The sequence below is a fragment of the Tachypleus tridentatus genome, chromosome 4 (genome assembly GCF_004210375.1).
Source record: "Tachypleus tridentatus isolate NWPU-2018 chromosome 4, ASM421037v1, whole genome shotgun sequence".
NCBI lineage: Eukaryota > Metazoa > Arthropoda > Merostomata > Xiphosura > Limulidae > Tachypleus > Tachypleus tridentatus.
In genome coordinates, this window is record NC_134828.1 from 89,783,822 (window position 1) to 89,802,702 (window position 18,881).

An 18,881-nucleotide genomic window follows, 5' to 3' on the forward strand; every position below is an offset into this window, starting at 1 on the left:
TTTGTTAATTCTACTTCATTACCTTCATTTAGCATTAGACCAAGTTTCATGACTAGTTGTGGTTAGAGTAAGAACTACTTTACCAATTAAGGGTGTATCATTATTGTTGGAAAACGATTTGTCTGGGGGAAAAGTTGTTGCTGAACCCAAACTGGTTAGCAAGCTGATCATGTTTTCATCTAAGGATGATGTTATTGTTGAGGATGATCCAGATGTTTCTCCTTCGTGTGCTGTGACTCGAGCTCAGTCTTAAGAAATGAAGCCAAAAACAAATAATAGATGTGTTTAAAGGGTAACATTATAAGTTTGTCTCAGACATTTTTTGATCCAGTGGAGAGCTTATGAATAATTGTCCTACTTATGGGTGACAATGATGGATGTAAGGGATTAAGTACACCTAGTGAAGTTTTGTTTGTTGGAAGTAAAATGATTGCCAAGTAAGAAAAGAATCCACAGATCTCTTCACTATTTAAGCATGCACTCCCAGAAGATGAAATGGAGTATGAAAATGGAGACCCACAAATGTATGAGCTTCAAAGGAGTGGGCTGTAGTTTATCAAATTATTGTTCCTGAAGCTTATAATTCTGAAATATGGAAAGTTGCCCATGAACTCCCATGGGAGGTTATTTAGGTATCAACAAGATATGTGACAAAATTCTGAGATGCTTCTTTTGGTCAAAAATTAGGCATGATGTTTCTCAGTTTTGTAAAATGTGTCATGTATATTATTTGGTTGGAAAACCTAACCAGAAAATTCCTCTTGCTTCTTTCAAACCTATTCTAACTTTTCAGGCACTCTTTTGGCATATGAATTTTGACTTTGTTCGGCTTTTACCAAAATCTTGATCAAGGAACCAATATTTGTTGAATATCAAGTCTGCATCCACTTGATTCCCTGAGGCTATCCCATTAAGAAACATTTCACCCAGAAAAATGTTAAGGATTTGATTAATTTCTTTTATTTTTTTTTCTTTATTGGCTTACCCAAAGGAATTCAGTCTGATCAGGGATCTAATTATATATCTGGGTTGTTTCAACAGGTTGTTTATCAGCTCTGTGCTAAACAGGCCAATCTAGTGTGTACCATCCTGAATCAGAAGGTGTTTTTGAGAGATTCCATTATATCTTGAGAAATATGATGTGGACTTCTTAATGAGAAGGATGGGATGAAGGAGTTAATTTATTATTATTTGCTGCTCATGAGTCAGTTAAGGAGTCAGTAGGATTTAGCCTATTAGAGTTAGGTCTTTGGTCATTCAGTGCATGGTTCTTTGAAGTTGCTGAAGGAAGAGTGGTTGGAAGATGACCCAAAAGAAATTCACTCAGTGAATTATGTTACCAGTTTTTTGTCCAGATTGTTAGGTGCTTGTGAATTGGGTCAATGAAATTTGAAGTTGTCCAAAGCCAGAATGAAAAACGTTTTTGACTGCAAGGCTAAAGATCACAAGTTTCATCCTTGTGACACTGTCTTAGTATTGTTACCTATTATAAGACATTCACTCAAAGCTAGGTACCATGGTCTCTATGAAGTTGTTTGGAAAGTCACTGAAATAGACAATGTCATAAAAATACCTGATCATTAAAAGGCTACCCAGCTGTGCCACATCAATAGGTTGAAGCCGTATCATGTCTGAGATGCATCTGAAAATATGTTTCCCATTGAGTGTTCTACTGATACTGATGACAGTCTCTTTGACTTGGATATCCATAAATTTGAAAATATTGGAGACTATTGCAACATCAAACTGAGTAATTTTTACATTCTGGCTAATCTTGATTCAAAACTTAATCACTTGTTTCCTGAAGAGAAAAACCAAGTTACTAGTTTATTGATTGAATATGAGTATAGATGTGGATGGTCCTAATCAAACCAACATTATTGCTCATTATGTAGATACAGGTGATGCTTCTTTTGTGAAACAACATTCTTATTGTGTGAATTCAGTCAAGGCTGATAAAAATACATATAGAAATATCTTGTATGCTGAAAAACACCATTATAGAACCCAGTAAAGGTGATTGGTCTTCATCTTGTGTACTGGTTCCTACATTCTATGGTTTGGTTAGATTCTGTACAGCCTTCCACAAAGTAAATGCTCTGACAGATTCCTATCACATTCCAAGAATGGAGTATTGATAAAATTTGAAAAAACCAAATATATAACAAAATGTAACCTGGTAAAGGGATAATGGGTTGCTCTTATAACTGACAGAACAAAAGAAATTTTTGCTTTTGTTTCTCCTGATAGATTATACCAATATAATGTAATGCAATTTGGGACGAAAAGTCTTGAACAATTTTTCAGAGAATGATGAATAAATGTCTCCATAATCTGTCAAGTGTTGGAATATATGTTGATGATATTGTAATTTACAGTAACACATGGGAAGTATGCTTGCGTGTATTATTATGTGGTGTTTTTGAGAGGCTTAAGAAAGCAAATCTCACTGGCAAAAAGTAACTTCTGTAAATCTGAAGATGATCTAGGAAGGTCAAAATGTTGTTTTCTCCTTGTTAGTAAAAAGTGGTAATACCCATACCAGCCATTTTGAGATATATTTTTAACTTCTGTAAAGTCTAAACTATTTACTTAGATCATGTAATAGGCCATGGCAAAGTTTTACCAATTCAAGCAAAAGCTGATTGCATTGTGAATTATCCAATTCTTACAAACAAGAAACGTTGAATGAGATTTTTGGAAATGGCTGGTTATTATAGTAAGCTTTGTTAAAATGTCAATGACATCACTGTACCATTAACAAGCCTATTGAAGAAAAATCAGAAGTTTAAGTGGTCTAAAACATTCTAATTTGCTTTTGAAAAAGCTGAATGTTTATTGTGCACTTTCCCTGTTTTGTTGGCACCTGATTTTGATAAGCCTTTTACATTATCCATTGATGCCAGCAATTGTGGCATTCTATTACAATTTGATAACAGAGGTATTAAGCACCTTGTATGTCATTTTGCCAAAAAAAATTGAATTGTCACCAAAAGAACCATTCAATTGTGGTAAAAGAAAATTTGATTTAGTGTTAGCTTTAGAACATTTCAAGGTATATGTATCTGCATCACAATAACTTATTGTCATTTACAATGACCATAACCCATTTACATTTTGGAACCAAATGAATGCAAAAACCGAAGGCACTAACTGTAAAGATCCTAGGGTACAAATTATCATGTGGGATTATAAAATGTACCCTAGTGCAGCATTTTTTGTTTCAGCTTGTTCTTTAAGTTATAACAAACTTATACAATTAGTCAAAGGTTTGGATTTGTTGTTTTTAATTTAGTCCTTCCTTATGATTTTTTTTTTTTTTTACTTTATCAAAATGTATTAAGATTCATCATTTTTCATGAACAACTGTTAGGGTGTAAACCAGGTTAAGCAAGTGAATTGTAATTATTATCAAATTTTTCAAAGCCACTTACAAATCAAATTGTAAGTTAAGGTTAAAACATAAATTATTTTTATTTTAATGCCAATTATTTATTATGAATAGCAGTATAAATTCACATTTCAAATTCTTGCAAAAAATTATTATTCTGATTTAAGAAATTACATTGAGTAACATAATTGTTTATATTATTCTTAGTTGTCAGAAGACTAGTCAAAAATTAAAGAATGCTGGAGAAAGAACTTCCACAGCACTTGGTAACATTGGAACAAGCATGAGTAAAAAGTTTGAAGAAGTCAAGTAAGTGCTGTGTTTTGTTTCTGAGATTCATCCAAAGCTACAAAAATATAATTAAAAGAGTGGGTTGTGTTTTAATTCCAAGTCAACTATTCAGCACAAATACCACTAGTTTAAATCATATCATGCTATCTTTTATTGTCTTGTGTGAAAAGAAAACCTTTTTCAGTAAGAAACACAAAAGCAGGTGTATGTAACAGTTTCAAAAATGTAGAAAAATTCAATTTTATCTTATTTTCAGCATTGTACCTTATTGCAAAAAGAAATTTACTTTCCACTTATTTAGAATTTGTCTATAAAATAGAAAAAAACATTTCTTGTAAAAATAGTTCACACACCATTTGATGAATTATAAATGTATATTTAAGGCTTATCATCTTATAATGCAATATGAAAAAGGTATAAATTATAAAGATTTTATAATTCAAACTAAATGTACACCATATATTCTTAGTTAGTTTAGAGTTGATTACTAAAATTGATTTTGATGATGGATAGTAAATCTTGTCATTGAAAAATTAGAAGCATAGAACAACTATTTTCCTTTGCATCCCAAAACTAATGAATTTTTTTCTAACTTGCTTTTCTTTGTTTTTATGTGAAAACTAATTTTTGAAATTTGTCTCTTGCTTATCAGTTATGTAAAGTACACATCTTTAATAAGTATTGTGTTCAGAGAAATTGTACGTAATGATTTTGTGAGTATTGTTAGTTATTAATTTGTAATTTCTCTTAATTTTGTGTTATTGAGAATATTTTGTTTATTTCTTCATGTTTTACACTGTATAAAGTGTAATTGTGAATGCATTCTCATTGGTAATGGGCTATAGAATGTATTCTCTGCACTTGCCGAGTCTGTTTGTTAATCAAAACATTTTCCATGAATTTCATTATAAGAGGTATTACTTATGCATTTACACAATTTTATTATTATGCAGAAATTCCCAGACATATAAAACAATTGAGGAGAAAGTGGAAACTGCTTATGAAAACGTTAAGGTAAGTTTTAACTACTGATATCAATATTAGTTGAAATTGTAATCTTGTAAAGTTGTTTGTTCAGTTTAAATTTTATTTTACATTCCAATTCTGTTGAAAGTTAGTTGTTTTTATAAGAAATAAATATTAATGATACATTCAGGGATTGAAATAATACATTTCTACTTTTCTGAAAAATTTAACTTTGAGGAATTTAATCTCTGTATTTGGCTTTCATGATCAGGATTGCATGGTCCATCTGTATTTTTTTAGTTATGACTGATGAAAATGAACATGATGCATGGATGAAATAAAAAACAATTAATGAGGAAATACAATTTTATGTGATGGAAAGTAATCTGCTTTATAGCTTTTCCTTGAATGAATGTAATTTATTTCATTATTTCTATCTCTGACATTGGTTCAAAGTAAACTTTGCACTCATAACAACTTTTTTTTTAAATTATTTTGATTTTAATAGCCAGGCAAAAGATTTCAAGTGTATAGAGCTTCACCATGCTAGTGTAGCTAACACTAGTTGATGGTTAATGTGATAGTTTCTATTTCCTATCAGTATATTTGAAATCTACTTAAGGAATTATGAACTACACTTTGAGAATGTAGAATATGAAATATTTAATATCTACCTTGATGTTTTAAATTTAATAGGTGTTCCTCCATTTTAAGAGTTGCTTTTGCTTTGTCATGAAGTTATAACTGTTGTGTTATTTTCATGAATGAGTGCATGGAATAGGCCTAATCAATTAAATCCTATATCAACAAAACCTACAGTGGGTTACACAGATCCTATGTAGGTTTTTATTTTGTGACTGCATTTGAAGTATTAAGTTAAAAGAAAAATTCAAGTCTATTGTTGTTGAATTTTTAATATCAGAAGAAACAAGACAAAGTTTTCTGACTGAACTTGAGATTTCTGTGTGGAAAAGAAAGTTTTTTTTTCTTCAAATGCTTCTGTTATCAGGTAATAATCTTATGACTTATTGAAACCAATAATGTTTGAAAACTTTATATATGTACGAGTGAGTTACAATTGTCATTGTCATGCTACAAAATCAACTGCATTCTCATCAGCAAAATACCATTCAGTTGTATAAGTAGTCACATATCTGTTTAGATGTTTATTTATATTTTATTTTTTACATGAGAAAGGAAGTCTAGCTCCATTAGTGAAAACATTGGCCACAACATGGAGTAGAGACAAACAAATCTCCATCAATATATAACACCATCTATTGTAATGACATCAAACCTGGCTGGATCAGAACAGTTTTAATAGTCTTGTTTTATATACCAAGCAGTATTACTCTTAAAAATATATCTCTTTACTAATATAAATTCAGTAGTAGGTATTAATTTGTTTTAAACTTTTTACAAGATTACATGATACAAAGTAGAATTTTCCTGAGAATTGCTCCTACCTTGGAACTGAAATATTTCTCTACTCAAAAAATGGGAAAAGAGCAGTCTATTGTAAATTTCAACTTGTTTGTATCTGTGTTGGTGTTCTAATTTTTTACTTACAAACTTTTATAACTAAATTTTGCACAGATTGAGTACATCAGGTTAAAATGATTTTGGAGATTCTTCACTTTATTAAAGCCTATTTTTCCACATCCAGTCATCCTCTATCTGCTAGCCATACATTTTGAAAATAGTTCTGGAACATAGTTTCTGTCACAAAAAGCTGCAGTGTAAATCTGTCACATTAAAGGCACACCACCTTTTACATATTTTTCATAATGCATCTAATTTATGAGGACAATAATATTTCAGTGCCTATTTCATCAGTTTGGTCACACAGAAATTTCTAGACATTGTATTTAGTAATATGATCATTATGTCTTCATTATGGAAAAGCATGAATACTCATTTTTTCTCCAACTACTTGAGGTATGCGACACTTGAAAAGAAGGTATGACTTGAAGTCATATCTTGGTGAGCCCATATTCTGTTGGTCACATTTTTAGATGAAGATTGTTCTTGATTATGTTGAGTACATTTGCCTGGGGCACATGGACAGCTTTTATTACTGAAGTTCATGCATCCTTATTTGTTACTGGTCTCTTTCTGAATGGTCTTTTTTCCCAAGGTCATCCATATTCCTTTATTTTCCAATGCAGTTAAGTACAAGAAAAAATCTTTAAAGTTCTAAATTTCTAATTTAAACATATTCCAAGAAACATACACATCACTGGTAGTAACAGGAAGAGGACCTTTATAATAGCATATTTCCATCCTTCCAGTTGATCCATTGCAAACATTAGCAATTGAGCTGTGATACAATTTTGGAAATAGGCAAATATTGATAATTTGTAGAACATGGTGTCAACAGTATACTTCAGTACAAATGCACTGCCAGCTTTAAAAAAAGCTATATGATGAAATCCAATACAACTGGATATTAATTTTACAATGAACAGATTATCAGATACTTTACATATTTATCACACATGATGGATACCACGTCATTTAGCCAACTGGTGTTTTCTGCTAGCTTTAACACATTGCATCATTTTTCTTGGTCTCTGAGGATAAGATTCATAATAGTTCTGGTACAAATTGAGCTGGACAGTAATTAATATTTTGTAATTGATTAACTGAAAGCTCTCCTTCCATATAAGCACATAAAATGGGATTCACTAGCTGTTTCAACCACTGTATTATTCTAAAATGGTATTAATATTTCTATTTTTTACTTAACATTGTTTTAATTAATTTTTGAATTGCCATTGGTCTCATGTGATAGGTTTCTACTGAAGAACCATTCATGTGTTTTGCAAACAAACATTATTGTGAAAAAAAATTGTCGCTGCTTATTATAAAGATAATCTGGACATTTCCTACCTGGTGTATGAATCACTGATGTTTATTAAATACCATCACATAGTTGCCATTTTATGCAGTAACCCATGACTTCTGTAAATCAGATAAATTGGTAATTGTATATTTAAACCTGTTTTGTTATCACTGGTAATAGTTAATAGTGTTCTTATCTGAAACATATTAAGATTACATTTAGAAATAATTAATTAGTCAGTTACTGTCTGTTTATTTATGTATGTTATTTGAATAGGATAAACTTAAAAATAATATTCATTAAAGATCTATGTTGTAAGAATATTTAGCAGTCACTTATCATACTCACCAAATAGTAAACTAATCTTCTGTGACTTAATGACAATTTTATTTGATGAATATAATAAAAAACCTTGTTTACAAATTTTACAGCTCAATAAAATCATATTAATCTTTTAAAAAGTCAAAAACTATAATTTTAAAATTTCAAACATAGAACCAAATGTCAACACTACTTGGTGTGGATTCCTGTCCGTGGTGAGGGGGACCTCCCAGGGAAAGTTCTGTTCTTTCAGTTTACCCCCTCTGGGATCAAACGTCTACCCACGTTTCCCTGCGTGGTGACCCGTGAAGGGGAGGAGAGGATTCTGGTGGTTGAGGGGTCCAACCCTAACATACCACTTTGGCCTTGAATTCCTGTAGATAGGCAGCCTTGGGGTGGCCCCCATTGGATCAGTCGGCTGGTTCACTTGGGCTAGGGTCAACGAAGTACCAGTGTTGGATGTTCTCAACAGGTGTTGTGGATATTGTATCTGATGCTGGTGTTTGGGTATAGTACTCACGAAACCCTGGCATTGCTGCAGTTTCCTGGTTTGACATTGTAATACATCCCCTTGTAGGGCTGCATGGTGGGCGAGGTCAGTGGGCATTGAAATTTCCTGTTTTTTTATTATGGATCCTCCAAATAAAGACTTAAATAAAATAGTGAAAAAGCAGTCTATAGGTAAATGACCAATCCTTGAAGATTCTGTGCAAAAATCTTCAACATCTGTAACTCCTGTTGTACCTCATTTTCTTATCCTGTATTCTCTTTCAGACAAACCTTTATGGCAAATGTCTCCCTTTTTCATTCAGAAGGGACTGGAGGGACTTGCTGGTTCTTCAAAGTCAGTAAAGAAGCTTTGATCTGGTGACATATTGGTGAAACCCACATCTCAACACAGTGAACTCCTCTTGCATTCAAAGGCAATTGGGGATATACCTATTGAGGTTACACCTTATGCTACTTTGAATTCATCACGAGAAGTTATTGTTGAGAGGGATTTGAAGAACATCCCTGTGTCAGAGATTCTCGCTGGTTTCTCCACTCAAGTAGTTTCTGCAGTGAGGTGTATCTCCACTCACAAAGATGGAATTACAATGCCAACCAATATCTTCATTTTGACATTTACATCACTACATCCACCTGCCACCATCATGGCAGGTTATCTTAATTGCCAGGTATGGCCATACATTCCAAACCTTCTCAGATGTTTCCAGTGTCAGCAGTTCGGTCACTCAAAGACATCATGTTGTGGTTCCTTTACATGTGCTCATTGTGGTGGCAAGTACCCTGATGCCTATGAGTGTGAAATGGACCCTCATTGCGTCAACTGCAATGGCTTTCACCCACCCTATTTTCGTTCTTGCCATAAATGGTTGGAAGAAAAAGAGGTGCAGTGTTTGAAAATGATTCATAACATTACTTATCCTGAGGCTCAAATAAAGTCTTTTGACCTCCATGGTTGAAAAAGTTGATGAATCAACTTCAACACTCATCTCTGTCCCTTAAGTACATTCCAACAAATCCCAAGATTCACTTCCTTTGGTTCCTGGTACAGGCATCTCCTCGGATACATCTTCTTCTCCAACCCCAAGATGCAAAATCATCATTCGTTCACGTCCTCATTCACTGGAATCCTCTTCCAACAGCAAAGACCTGCCCAGTTGACCCAGGGCAGGATCCATGGAGGTCGATAGACCTTCCTTGAATAAAGACAGTAAAGAAAAAAGATGTGGTTGTAAACAGAAGGGTTCTCCACCCAGTTCACCTGCACATAAATAAAAATGGCCAACTTGATACAATGGAACTGTTGAGGTTTACGTTCTAAGCTGGATGACATCAAAACTGATTGCTTCCTACCATCCTGTATGTCTTTTCTTACAGGAAAGATTTCTGAAACCTGCTGATACAGTCACCTTTCAGCAGTTTTCTTTGTACAGAAATGACAAGCTATGTGATGGATGAGTGCATGGAGGAGTGGCACTGTTGGTTGATCAGCATGTGCTCACCCTGTCTTTGCTACTCAACACACCCTTGGATTGGAGGCCGTAGCTATCCATGTTTTCTTGGGTTATACCATCACTGTTTGTTCTCTCTACCTGTTGCCTGGAGAGACCTAGGATCAATCAGACCTTGATACTCTCATTGAACAGTTGATATCTCCCTGTTTAATCCTGGGGGACTGTGGGAAGTGTTGAAATTGATAGGAGGGGAGCATATGCTCTCTAATCACAACCTTTCTCTTTCCAGTACTGGTTTTTCTACTTATCTTCATGCACTTAGTCAGTCCTTTACTGCTATTGACCTCTCAATTTGTTCCCCTTCACTATTTTCCCATTTTTCATGGAGGGTTGACAACAATCCATGAGGCAGTGATCATTTTCCCATACTTTCGAGAGAGACTGGCCATGGTTGATGCCACCTGACCCGGTAGAAGCAGGATTATGCAAACTGGCCCTCTTTCACTTCTCTCACAGAACTTGATCCTGTCATCATCTGTAAGCCTTCAATAGACGACTGTGTGGCAGCAGTAACTGACTATTATACAAGCAGCTGCTGAATGTATTCCTAAAACCTTGACATGTTTTCCATGATATTCTCGTCCGTGGTGGAATCCTGAATGCCACATGGCATGAAAGGCTCAAAAACAGGCCTGGGATACTTTATGTAGATATCCCACACTCTCGAACCACATCACTTTCCAGCAGGACCATGCACATGCTCAGTGGGTAAGACGTCAAAGCCAGAAGGAACCTTGGATTAAGTTCACAACCAGCATATCTTCTACTGCCAGTTTCAAAGTCATATGGAACAAGATTTGAAAGGTCAGTGGGCAATATAATTCTGTCCCCATCTTCATTTTGCTTTCTGATGGCCAGGAAGTAGCTGATACCAGTACTCTAGGTGAAAGCTTTTGCTGGGTATTTAGCACTTCTGCTTCTTTCTCCACCTTCTTAGCCATCAAGATTTGGTTGGAGTGATCACCTCTTTCCTTTCGAGTTGATTGTCTCCATGACTGTAGTCTTTCCTTTACTCTGGTGGAACTCAAACTTGTCCTTCATCAGTCTGTCAGTACATCAGTTGGACCTGATGATGTACACTATGAAATGCTGCATCATCTATCTCCTGCTTCTCTTGCTGTTCTTCTGATTGTTTTTAACTGGGTCTGGCAGGAGAATGTTTTTTCTGATGCCTGGCACCAGGCTATTGTCCTACCTTTCTCTAAGCCTGGGAAAGATCCCAAGATTCCTTCAATCTCCTGTCCAGTTGCTTTGAAGAGCTGTCTCTGTAAGACCTTAGAGAGGATGGTTAATGTTTGTCTTGTTTAGTTCCTTGAATTAAACAATCTCCTCTTGCCCACCCAGTGTGGGTTTCAAAGACAGCACTCCACCATAGACCACCTGCTTCTACTTGAAACGTCAGTCAGAGAAGCTTTTTCAAATGACAACATCTTATGTCAACATTATTTGACATTGAGAAGGCTTATGATACAACATAGAGGTATGGCATTTTGTGAGACCTCCATATGTATGGGTTACGTGGCCATTTGCCCATTTTTTATTAATTTTTTAATGGACAGGAGATTCCAAGTTTGTGTGGGTTTGACACTTTCTTGTTCTTTTCTTCAGGAACTTGGAGTCCCTCAGGGCTGTGTTTTGAGTGTAACACTTTTCAGTATGAAGATCAATGCTATCACTGAACAGCTCCTTTTCATTGTTGCAAATGGGCTCTATGTTGATGGCTTTCACATCTCATGTCAGTTGTCAAACATGAGGTATATTGAGTGGCAGCTACAGACTGCCTTCAATCACTCACTGAAGTGGACCACAGCAAATGGCTTTAACTTCTCTTCTCTCTCTCTAAAACCATTTGCATGCACTTTTACTGCTAATGGGGTATTCACCCTGATCCTGACATCTGTATCAGTGAAGTTGTACTGCCTGTGGTCCCTGAGATAAAGTTTTTGGTGCTTATCTTTGAATATAAGCTGACTTTTATACCACACATCAAGCAGCTACAGGTCAAATGTACAAGAGCACAAAACATCCTCCGTGTTCTCTCTTCCACCACTTGGGGAGCTGATCAATGTTCTGTGCTAAAGATGTATCATGTTCTTATTTGATCAAAACTTGACTATGGATCACTGGTATATGGCTGCCCCAGAACCTCGGCCTTAAAGATGCTGGACCCCATTCATCATCAAGGACTTCGGCTCTGCACTGGGGCTTTTTGTACTTCCCCAGTTCAAATCTTATATATGGAGTCTCATGAATCTTTTTTGCATCTCCACCGTTTGCAACTATTTTTACTCTATGCTTCGAAACTTCATTCCTTACCAAAGCATCCCACCTGGGGTTGTGTTTTTCTTCCTCAGTGGGCCATACTTTTTCAGAACAGATGATTTGCTATTGCTCCTTTTAGCCTTCGTATACAGGTGCACTTGGATAAATTGGGTGTGTCCTTGGATAACATTGCTGTATCCACTGGTCAGCCCATCCCACCATGGCTTATTACAGTCCCCAAATGTGACCTATCTTTAAGTCATCTGAGAAAAGCAGACACTCCTGATTGGAAATACTGTCTGTTATTTGCTGAACATCTTTTGAACCATCCTTCTGTTTCTATTTATACAGATGGTTCAAAATCAGGTGATTGTGTGGGCTCTGCCATGGTATGTTGTGGTTCAGTAGTTGCATGCAGAATCCCCTCTACAGCTTCTGTGTTCACTGCTGAACTGTACTCCATTTCTCTTGCTCTGGATCACATAGAAGCTAAGCAGTACTCAAACTGCACTATTTATTCTGACTTGCTTAGTTCTCTACTGGCCCTGGAATCACTTCACGTTAGTTCACACCGTGTTCACGCTGATGTTCAAAACCGACTGGCTTATTTCTCTTTAACATCCATTTCTATCCAGTTTTTCTGTATACCGGACCATGTTGGTATTCGCGGGAATGAGCTTGCCGACACTGTAGCTAAATCTATCTGCTGTGGCACTATCACCGCCCTGCCTGTTCCATACATGGACTAGGATCCTGTATTGAAGGCTTGGCTCTGTGCCAGCTGGTAGTCGATTTGGAGTGAGCAACATGAAAATAAGCTTTTATAAATAAAACCCTATATTGGACTTTGGCTGTCTTGCTTCTGTAAGGATCAGAAAGAGGAAGTTGTTATAACTAGACTATGTGTTGGTAACAGTTTTTGAATTCATCATTTTCTTTTATCTGGGAGTAATATATGAATTTGTGTAACACTCAGGTCACAATAAGCCACATTTTACTTTCTTGCTGTCATTATGCTTCTCAATGACAGCACCATTTTAAACATGTTTTGTCCCAAGGTTTGTCCATAACATTCGACAGTGTTATTGGTGATGGTGACACTGCCCACCTTGGAAATATTTTTAGTTTTTTAAGGCCATTGATCTTTTTAATGCTATTTAAGTTTTTTAATTTATACATTAGACCTTTTTTTAATGTGATTCCCTTTTAAGAATTACAGTCCATCTACTTGAAATTAGAAAATGGCAGTAACGTCAAATAACTTAAAATCAAAACTGGAAAGGCTAACGTCAGGCAACTAACACTACTGTTTAAACTACCTGTTAGTCATCCCAGCGAGTTTTTATTAATATTTTGCTACAAGTCTTTTAAAACTTTCATTACTTTTTGAAAATGGCCATAACGCCAAATAACTCGGAACCAGGACTGGAAAGGCCAACTTCAGGTGACTGACATTGGTTTTTGTACTTACCTGTTAGTCTTCCTGGTGAGTTGTTATGAGATTATGCTACAAAACATCCTTTACAACTTGTGTTACTGTAGTTTTTTTCTTAACATTGTAGACTAGATGTAAACATTGGTTTTGTGCTATTTATGTTTTTTTAACTTTGTTTTATTTTACCTTAATTTCTTTTTATGAATTTTACTAAAATTACTTTAATTTTAACTTTTTACTGGATTTGGTGCAGATAGCCTAACTGCTTTGTGCCGTAAAACACCAAATCAACCAACCAACCAACCAACCAACCAAACATCAACAACATAAATAAATTATAAATAGAATTTGAACCTTACATTTAATGTCATCACTTCATTTTTCTGAGGGGGAAATAATGTGAGATAGTGAATTATTTTGTTTTATTTTGGTTTGCTGTACCATTCATCTATTGCTTCTTTTATCATTTAGTTGAATTAAGCATTTTGAGTCACATTGAAGGACTAACTCACTTTCTAGCTGAACATGTTGATTTTGAGTAAGTTTATGTGTATTATGAGACAAGCTCCTGTTTCTTCTAGTAATGATGTACAGATATTTTTAATATTTTGTAAGATTATTTAAACCTTTAAACACGCATGATGTGATCTTGTGGTCAGAAAGTGAAATGACAACCATTCCATGAGCTTCACCAAGTTAGTTCATTAGGTGTAACTGAAGAGAACTACTGATTTATTACTTGCTGTTGCTAGTGGCTTTATAGTTGTTTAAATATGGGCTTTTGATATTTTGGAATTAGATTTTTTTTCTGTTGATTCTTTTTCCTGATTCATTTATTTATTGAAATATAATTATCAGTATTGATATTTATGTTGTATTGTTCATTAATGTTAGTATGAAGACCTGAACAGGCACATAATTTACTACTGTTATAAACTTTTTATTTCAACATTATAAAGGTTTCATTTTGGACTTCTGTTAAAGTAAAATGAATTCACTTCTTGTGTTTCAACCCTTGTGTTGTAAACTTTTACAAAGTTACCTTGTGGTGTATTATAAAATGCCATGCTGATATGGGAGATTTGGTTATTTATAGAGTAGTCGTACAGATATTGTGAAATAAAGAAAATATTGGTACATCATCCAGGATATGTGTATGAAATATCATGTCTTGCATGTACTTTGTTACTTTATTCAGTACAACTTTGTCAAAGCTTAGGATGTGTTAAGAAGTGTTTCAGTCATTGCATACATTGTTATTTGTCTGTTATTCAAATGTAGCAAATTAAAATATAATTGTCATTTTTTTTTTCCAGATCTCTAATTCATACATTAACTTAACATTGGTTACGTGGACTGTGAATGGTCTTTCCAGAATTGTTTTCATTTAATAACTGTCATGGAATTCTATTTGTAAAACAGTGACATTCTTGAGTTGATGTATATAGTTGATAATATATATATATATATATATATATTTGTTTACAGTTTTGCTTAGCGTGTCATTTTAAACATTATAAAATGATAAATAAAACATGAGATTGAGTTATAAGCATTAGTATAGTATTTATTTTGTATTTAATAATTCATATTTCATGCCAACCCACATCTGTAGTTTGATAAGTCAATTTTTTATTAAATTCATCTTTAGAGCAGAATTCCAAGATCTAAGAATGAAAACCCACAGAATGGTGAATATACCTCTGGTGGAAAAGAATATTCGTCAGCTTCTGATGGAAAACCAGCTTCAGATGTTTCTTTTGATAGTGTAACAAAGCAAATGCCTGATATTTAATAAATGTGTTTACTTATAATTACTAAAACTTTTTTTTTTTTTTACATTTGGAACTTCCATTTTTAGAATAAAATCGATCATTATACAGATGATGCATGCAAATTACTATGAAAATAGATGATATATAAAGATATACCAACACTTGCATATGTTTGTAAGAAAAGTGTACATTACATTGTTGCCAAATGTGCCTTAAGATATTAATGGCTACTATATCTTCTGAGCTGTTATATTTGGATAAGTACATTTTATTCACTACTTATATTTTAGATATAACCTGAAATCATTAAGATGGAAATGTGTCCAAACCAGTAGGTGAAACATGTTTTTAGATATTGGAAAAAGTAAAACTATTTTGTGTAAACAATTTAATACAGAAAAATAATCAAATTAACTTGTACTTGAAAACAAAACTGTATAGCTAGAGAAAGTGTTGAAGGTATGTTTCCTGTTATGATACTTCATTCTGGTTTAGTTATAAGTCTTAGTTCACCAGTTATCTTATCCTCAGGTCTAACCATATATTTGGTTATAGTCAGTTTGGATAATTTGTCTTTGTGGTGCTAATTACTACTGTTTATGAGCATAAAGGAAAGAAACATTAATTTGACACTAAACTTCAAGTCAAAGACTTGTGTATTGCTTTGTTACAGTGTTTTTCATGATAACCATATTAATTACATTGACTGATCAAGTGTGAAAAGGATTAAAAAGACTGAACTGAGGAAACATAGAATATGTTTGGTGATTTTATGAACCCTTCTTACATGCTTTTCAGTGCTGGAAACTAAAATATACTCATTAAATTGGTAAGTGATAATGAGGCTTGTTTTCATTGTTCAGGTTTTAAATAAGGAAACACTTTTATGTTGGGTTTCTGCTAGTATGTTTGTTTTTTTAATGTTATGCTGGACTTCTCAAAATAGGTAGTTGTAAGAGGCAAAATGCCTTTATCCAGGTGAAATGATTCAGTTACCACCTGTCCATTATGATTGGGATGCATGGGGGTTGTGAAACCTTATAAGGGTGAATCACCTAGTCTGGACCCAAGTGCATAAAATTTATCTTAACAATATTATGTTATACTTTTGTTGTTAAGTAACATTACATAAAAGCCATTGTTAGAACATGATGTTACTAAAGTACAATGGTTTTTTATGTATCAAAAATGGTTAATCTAACTGATTTTTATCAATAATTATTCTATGAATACACAGTAAATTAACTTCATGAATGACCTTAATTTTAATTGGCTCACAAAGGAATTTACTGACATTTGATCTCCTTGACTGCACTTTTCTACCTCTTTGTTGGTCAGGTTTGATTTCTCAAAATGTATTTATTTTAGTTAGCTATGAAATGTGAAGTTAGGGTGTACTATTAGGTGGTGGTGGTGGTAGTATTTGCCATGCTATTTTTGGTAGAGTAAATGCTGTTAAATGCTATTAAACTCTTCTTGCAAGCTTAATGATGTGGTAGAATGTAAACTTTGAGGTCAATTGGTCCCACTTATGGCAATGGGTACACTTAGAGATAATTTTTATTAGGGATTGAATTGCTGTTTGTTTGGAATTAGCATCTTGACTTAAATGTAGTGTAGTCATAAGCACAATTTTGTAATATTGTCTCAGTCTGTTAGTGAGTAACATGTATATTTTGTTACTAGTTTGGAGAAAGAGTATTATTCATAGTTATGTATTGAATAATGATGACATTGAATTTGTGTCAGTTACCAAATCTTCCTTTTAGTGTCTTCCAAAATCTCCAATGATTAGTAATAGCAAGCTTGTTATGCCATCATGTGTATATATGGTATCTCAGTCATATTAAAACATCTCTAGGTGATTTATAACATATATTATTGATACCTTAGATACTTATTATAAAAGTATTGAATATCTAAATAGTGTTTCTTTTTTATTAAAAATACACGTGTAAGATATAGTTTTATCTACATATTTTTGGTATGTCAAAATTATGTAAAACATCTGTTGTGCAAAAGCTGCTATATCATATGTCTTTCACTGTAACACATGCTAATATCTTTTGTGAATGAAACTTTTACTTCACTTCAAGTGTGTGTGTATTTAAATTTAAATTCTTTATTTCCCAAAAAGGGCTCAAGGCTGCCTGGGGACTTGCTTGTTTTAATCATTTGAATTACTATACAGTAGTGTGTTGTTTGTCAGCCAGTCAGTAGACACTAAAGTGATGCCACGTAAGGGACATTTAACATTGTAATTTGTACTATTGTGACATCATTAAAATGTGAGCATGCCATGAATTATGCACTCTGTATACTACAATGCAGCAGGACATATGAACTTCAAAAGCAAGAAACAAATATGTATGTTGCTTTTAACTTTGGTTTTATTTACTTTTGGAACAAAACATTTCCAGGTTCCCAAGAGGAAGTACATCTAGCATAGTTTCAGTACTTGAAATGCCCATAAAATAATGTAATGGAGTTTTTAGCCATCTTTTATTTTGCCACTCGTTTGTCTCTTAGAATGTTTAACAGTTTAAACAAATTGTCCAATAAGACTGCCTATGTCTTAACTAAAACTTTTGAAAACCATATTTTAAGTGAGATTAATATGTATAGTTTTGTCAGGTCACTAGTCTATATAATCTATTTCTTTATACATGTAATAATTAATAGTCCCTTTATTCAGATTAATAGATTACATGATATGATAATAATTCATTCAAGCCTTTTCTTGTTCAACTGTAGTCTGTGGAAGTTTTAATGATATAATTTTACTAAAAAGTAAGGAAGAATATTGAATGGTAAAAATGTTTTCTTATACATTATTATTTAAAGCACTATCTGTGTTATCTTTGCCTTGCAACACTTCTATTGCAGAAGATTCTTATTTCCTAGTTTCTAATTAAGTAGTATCTTATGCATTAGTTTTAGTAGTGTCTTTACACTATAGTGTCTATACTTCTCTACAGTGCATATTGATTCAAAGATAGTAGATAAGTTTTTACTTATTGTTATCAGCCTTTTCCTATTCTTGGTCATAAGGAATAGAATTGAAAATGGCAGTTCGTTTAGGGAGTTTTATTGGTTACTTGTGTGTAATATACTTTTTAAAGTGTAGTATGCTCATTCACATTAGCTTGTTACTTTATTGACAGTTTAAAAATGAACTGGGAAATAAATTACTGGGTTCCAAGCAAGTTCTTTTGGGCTATTGTAATGTACATATAAATGACATTGTTTATCTTCCTTAGATTATATTAATCATGTTTTATCTATGAGGCACAAATATTTATATCCACTAAGCTAATAGCAAAAAGTGCTTTGGTACAGTGGTAAAAATCACTATAATATATATTGAGATCAAAAAAGAAAAAAAAGAATGTGTAGTTGCAAGTATGAATATTGAATGATTTTTTAATTACTTAAAAAATGTATACAGCATAAGACAAAACTAAAATGAAAATAAAAAGATATATTTGAAGATGAAGGGAGACCAAGAAGGATATTAACAGATGATGTTTACAGACTCATCATAAAGTAACACCATCTATATTATATATATTTT

General features: G+C 33.5%; 1 protein-coding gene across 3 annotated transcripts in view; it reads left to right on the forward strand.

The window, feature by feature from the left end:
- Positions 1-17,396, forward strand: part of LOC143249664 (uncharacterized) — a 29,189-nt gene extending 11,793 nt beyond the window's left edge. Inside the window, exons 4-7 of one of the 3 annotated variants that reach the window (XR_013027893.1) lie at positions 3,599-3,700; positions 4,636-4,696; positions 5,571-5,657; positions 15,184-15,346. Coding sequence is in view for 2 of the 3 variants with exons in the window: in XM_076499939.1 (XP_076356054.1) it covers positions 3,599-3,700; positions 4,636-4,696; positions 15,184-15,327 (307 nt within the window). In the remaining variant the exon portion in view is untranslated. Of the gene's footprint in view, positions 1-3,598; positions 3,701-4,635; positions 4,697-5,570; positions 5,658-15,183 lie in introns of all 3 variants that reach the window. The other 2 variants (XM_076499939.1, XM_076499940.1) reach the window with 2 other exon arrangements.
- Positions 17,397-18,881: the final 1,485 nt, after the last annotated feature.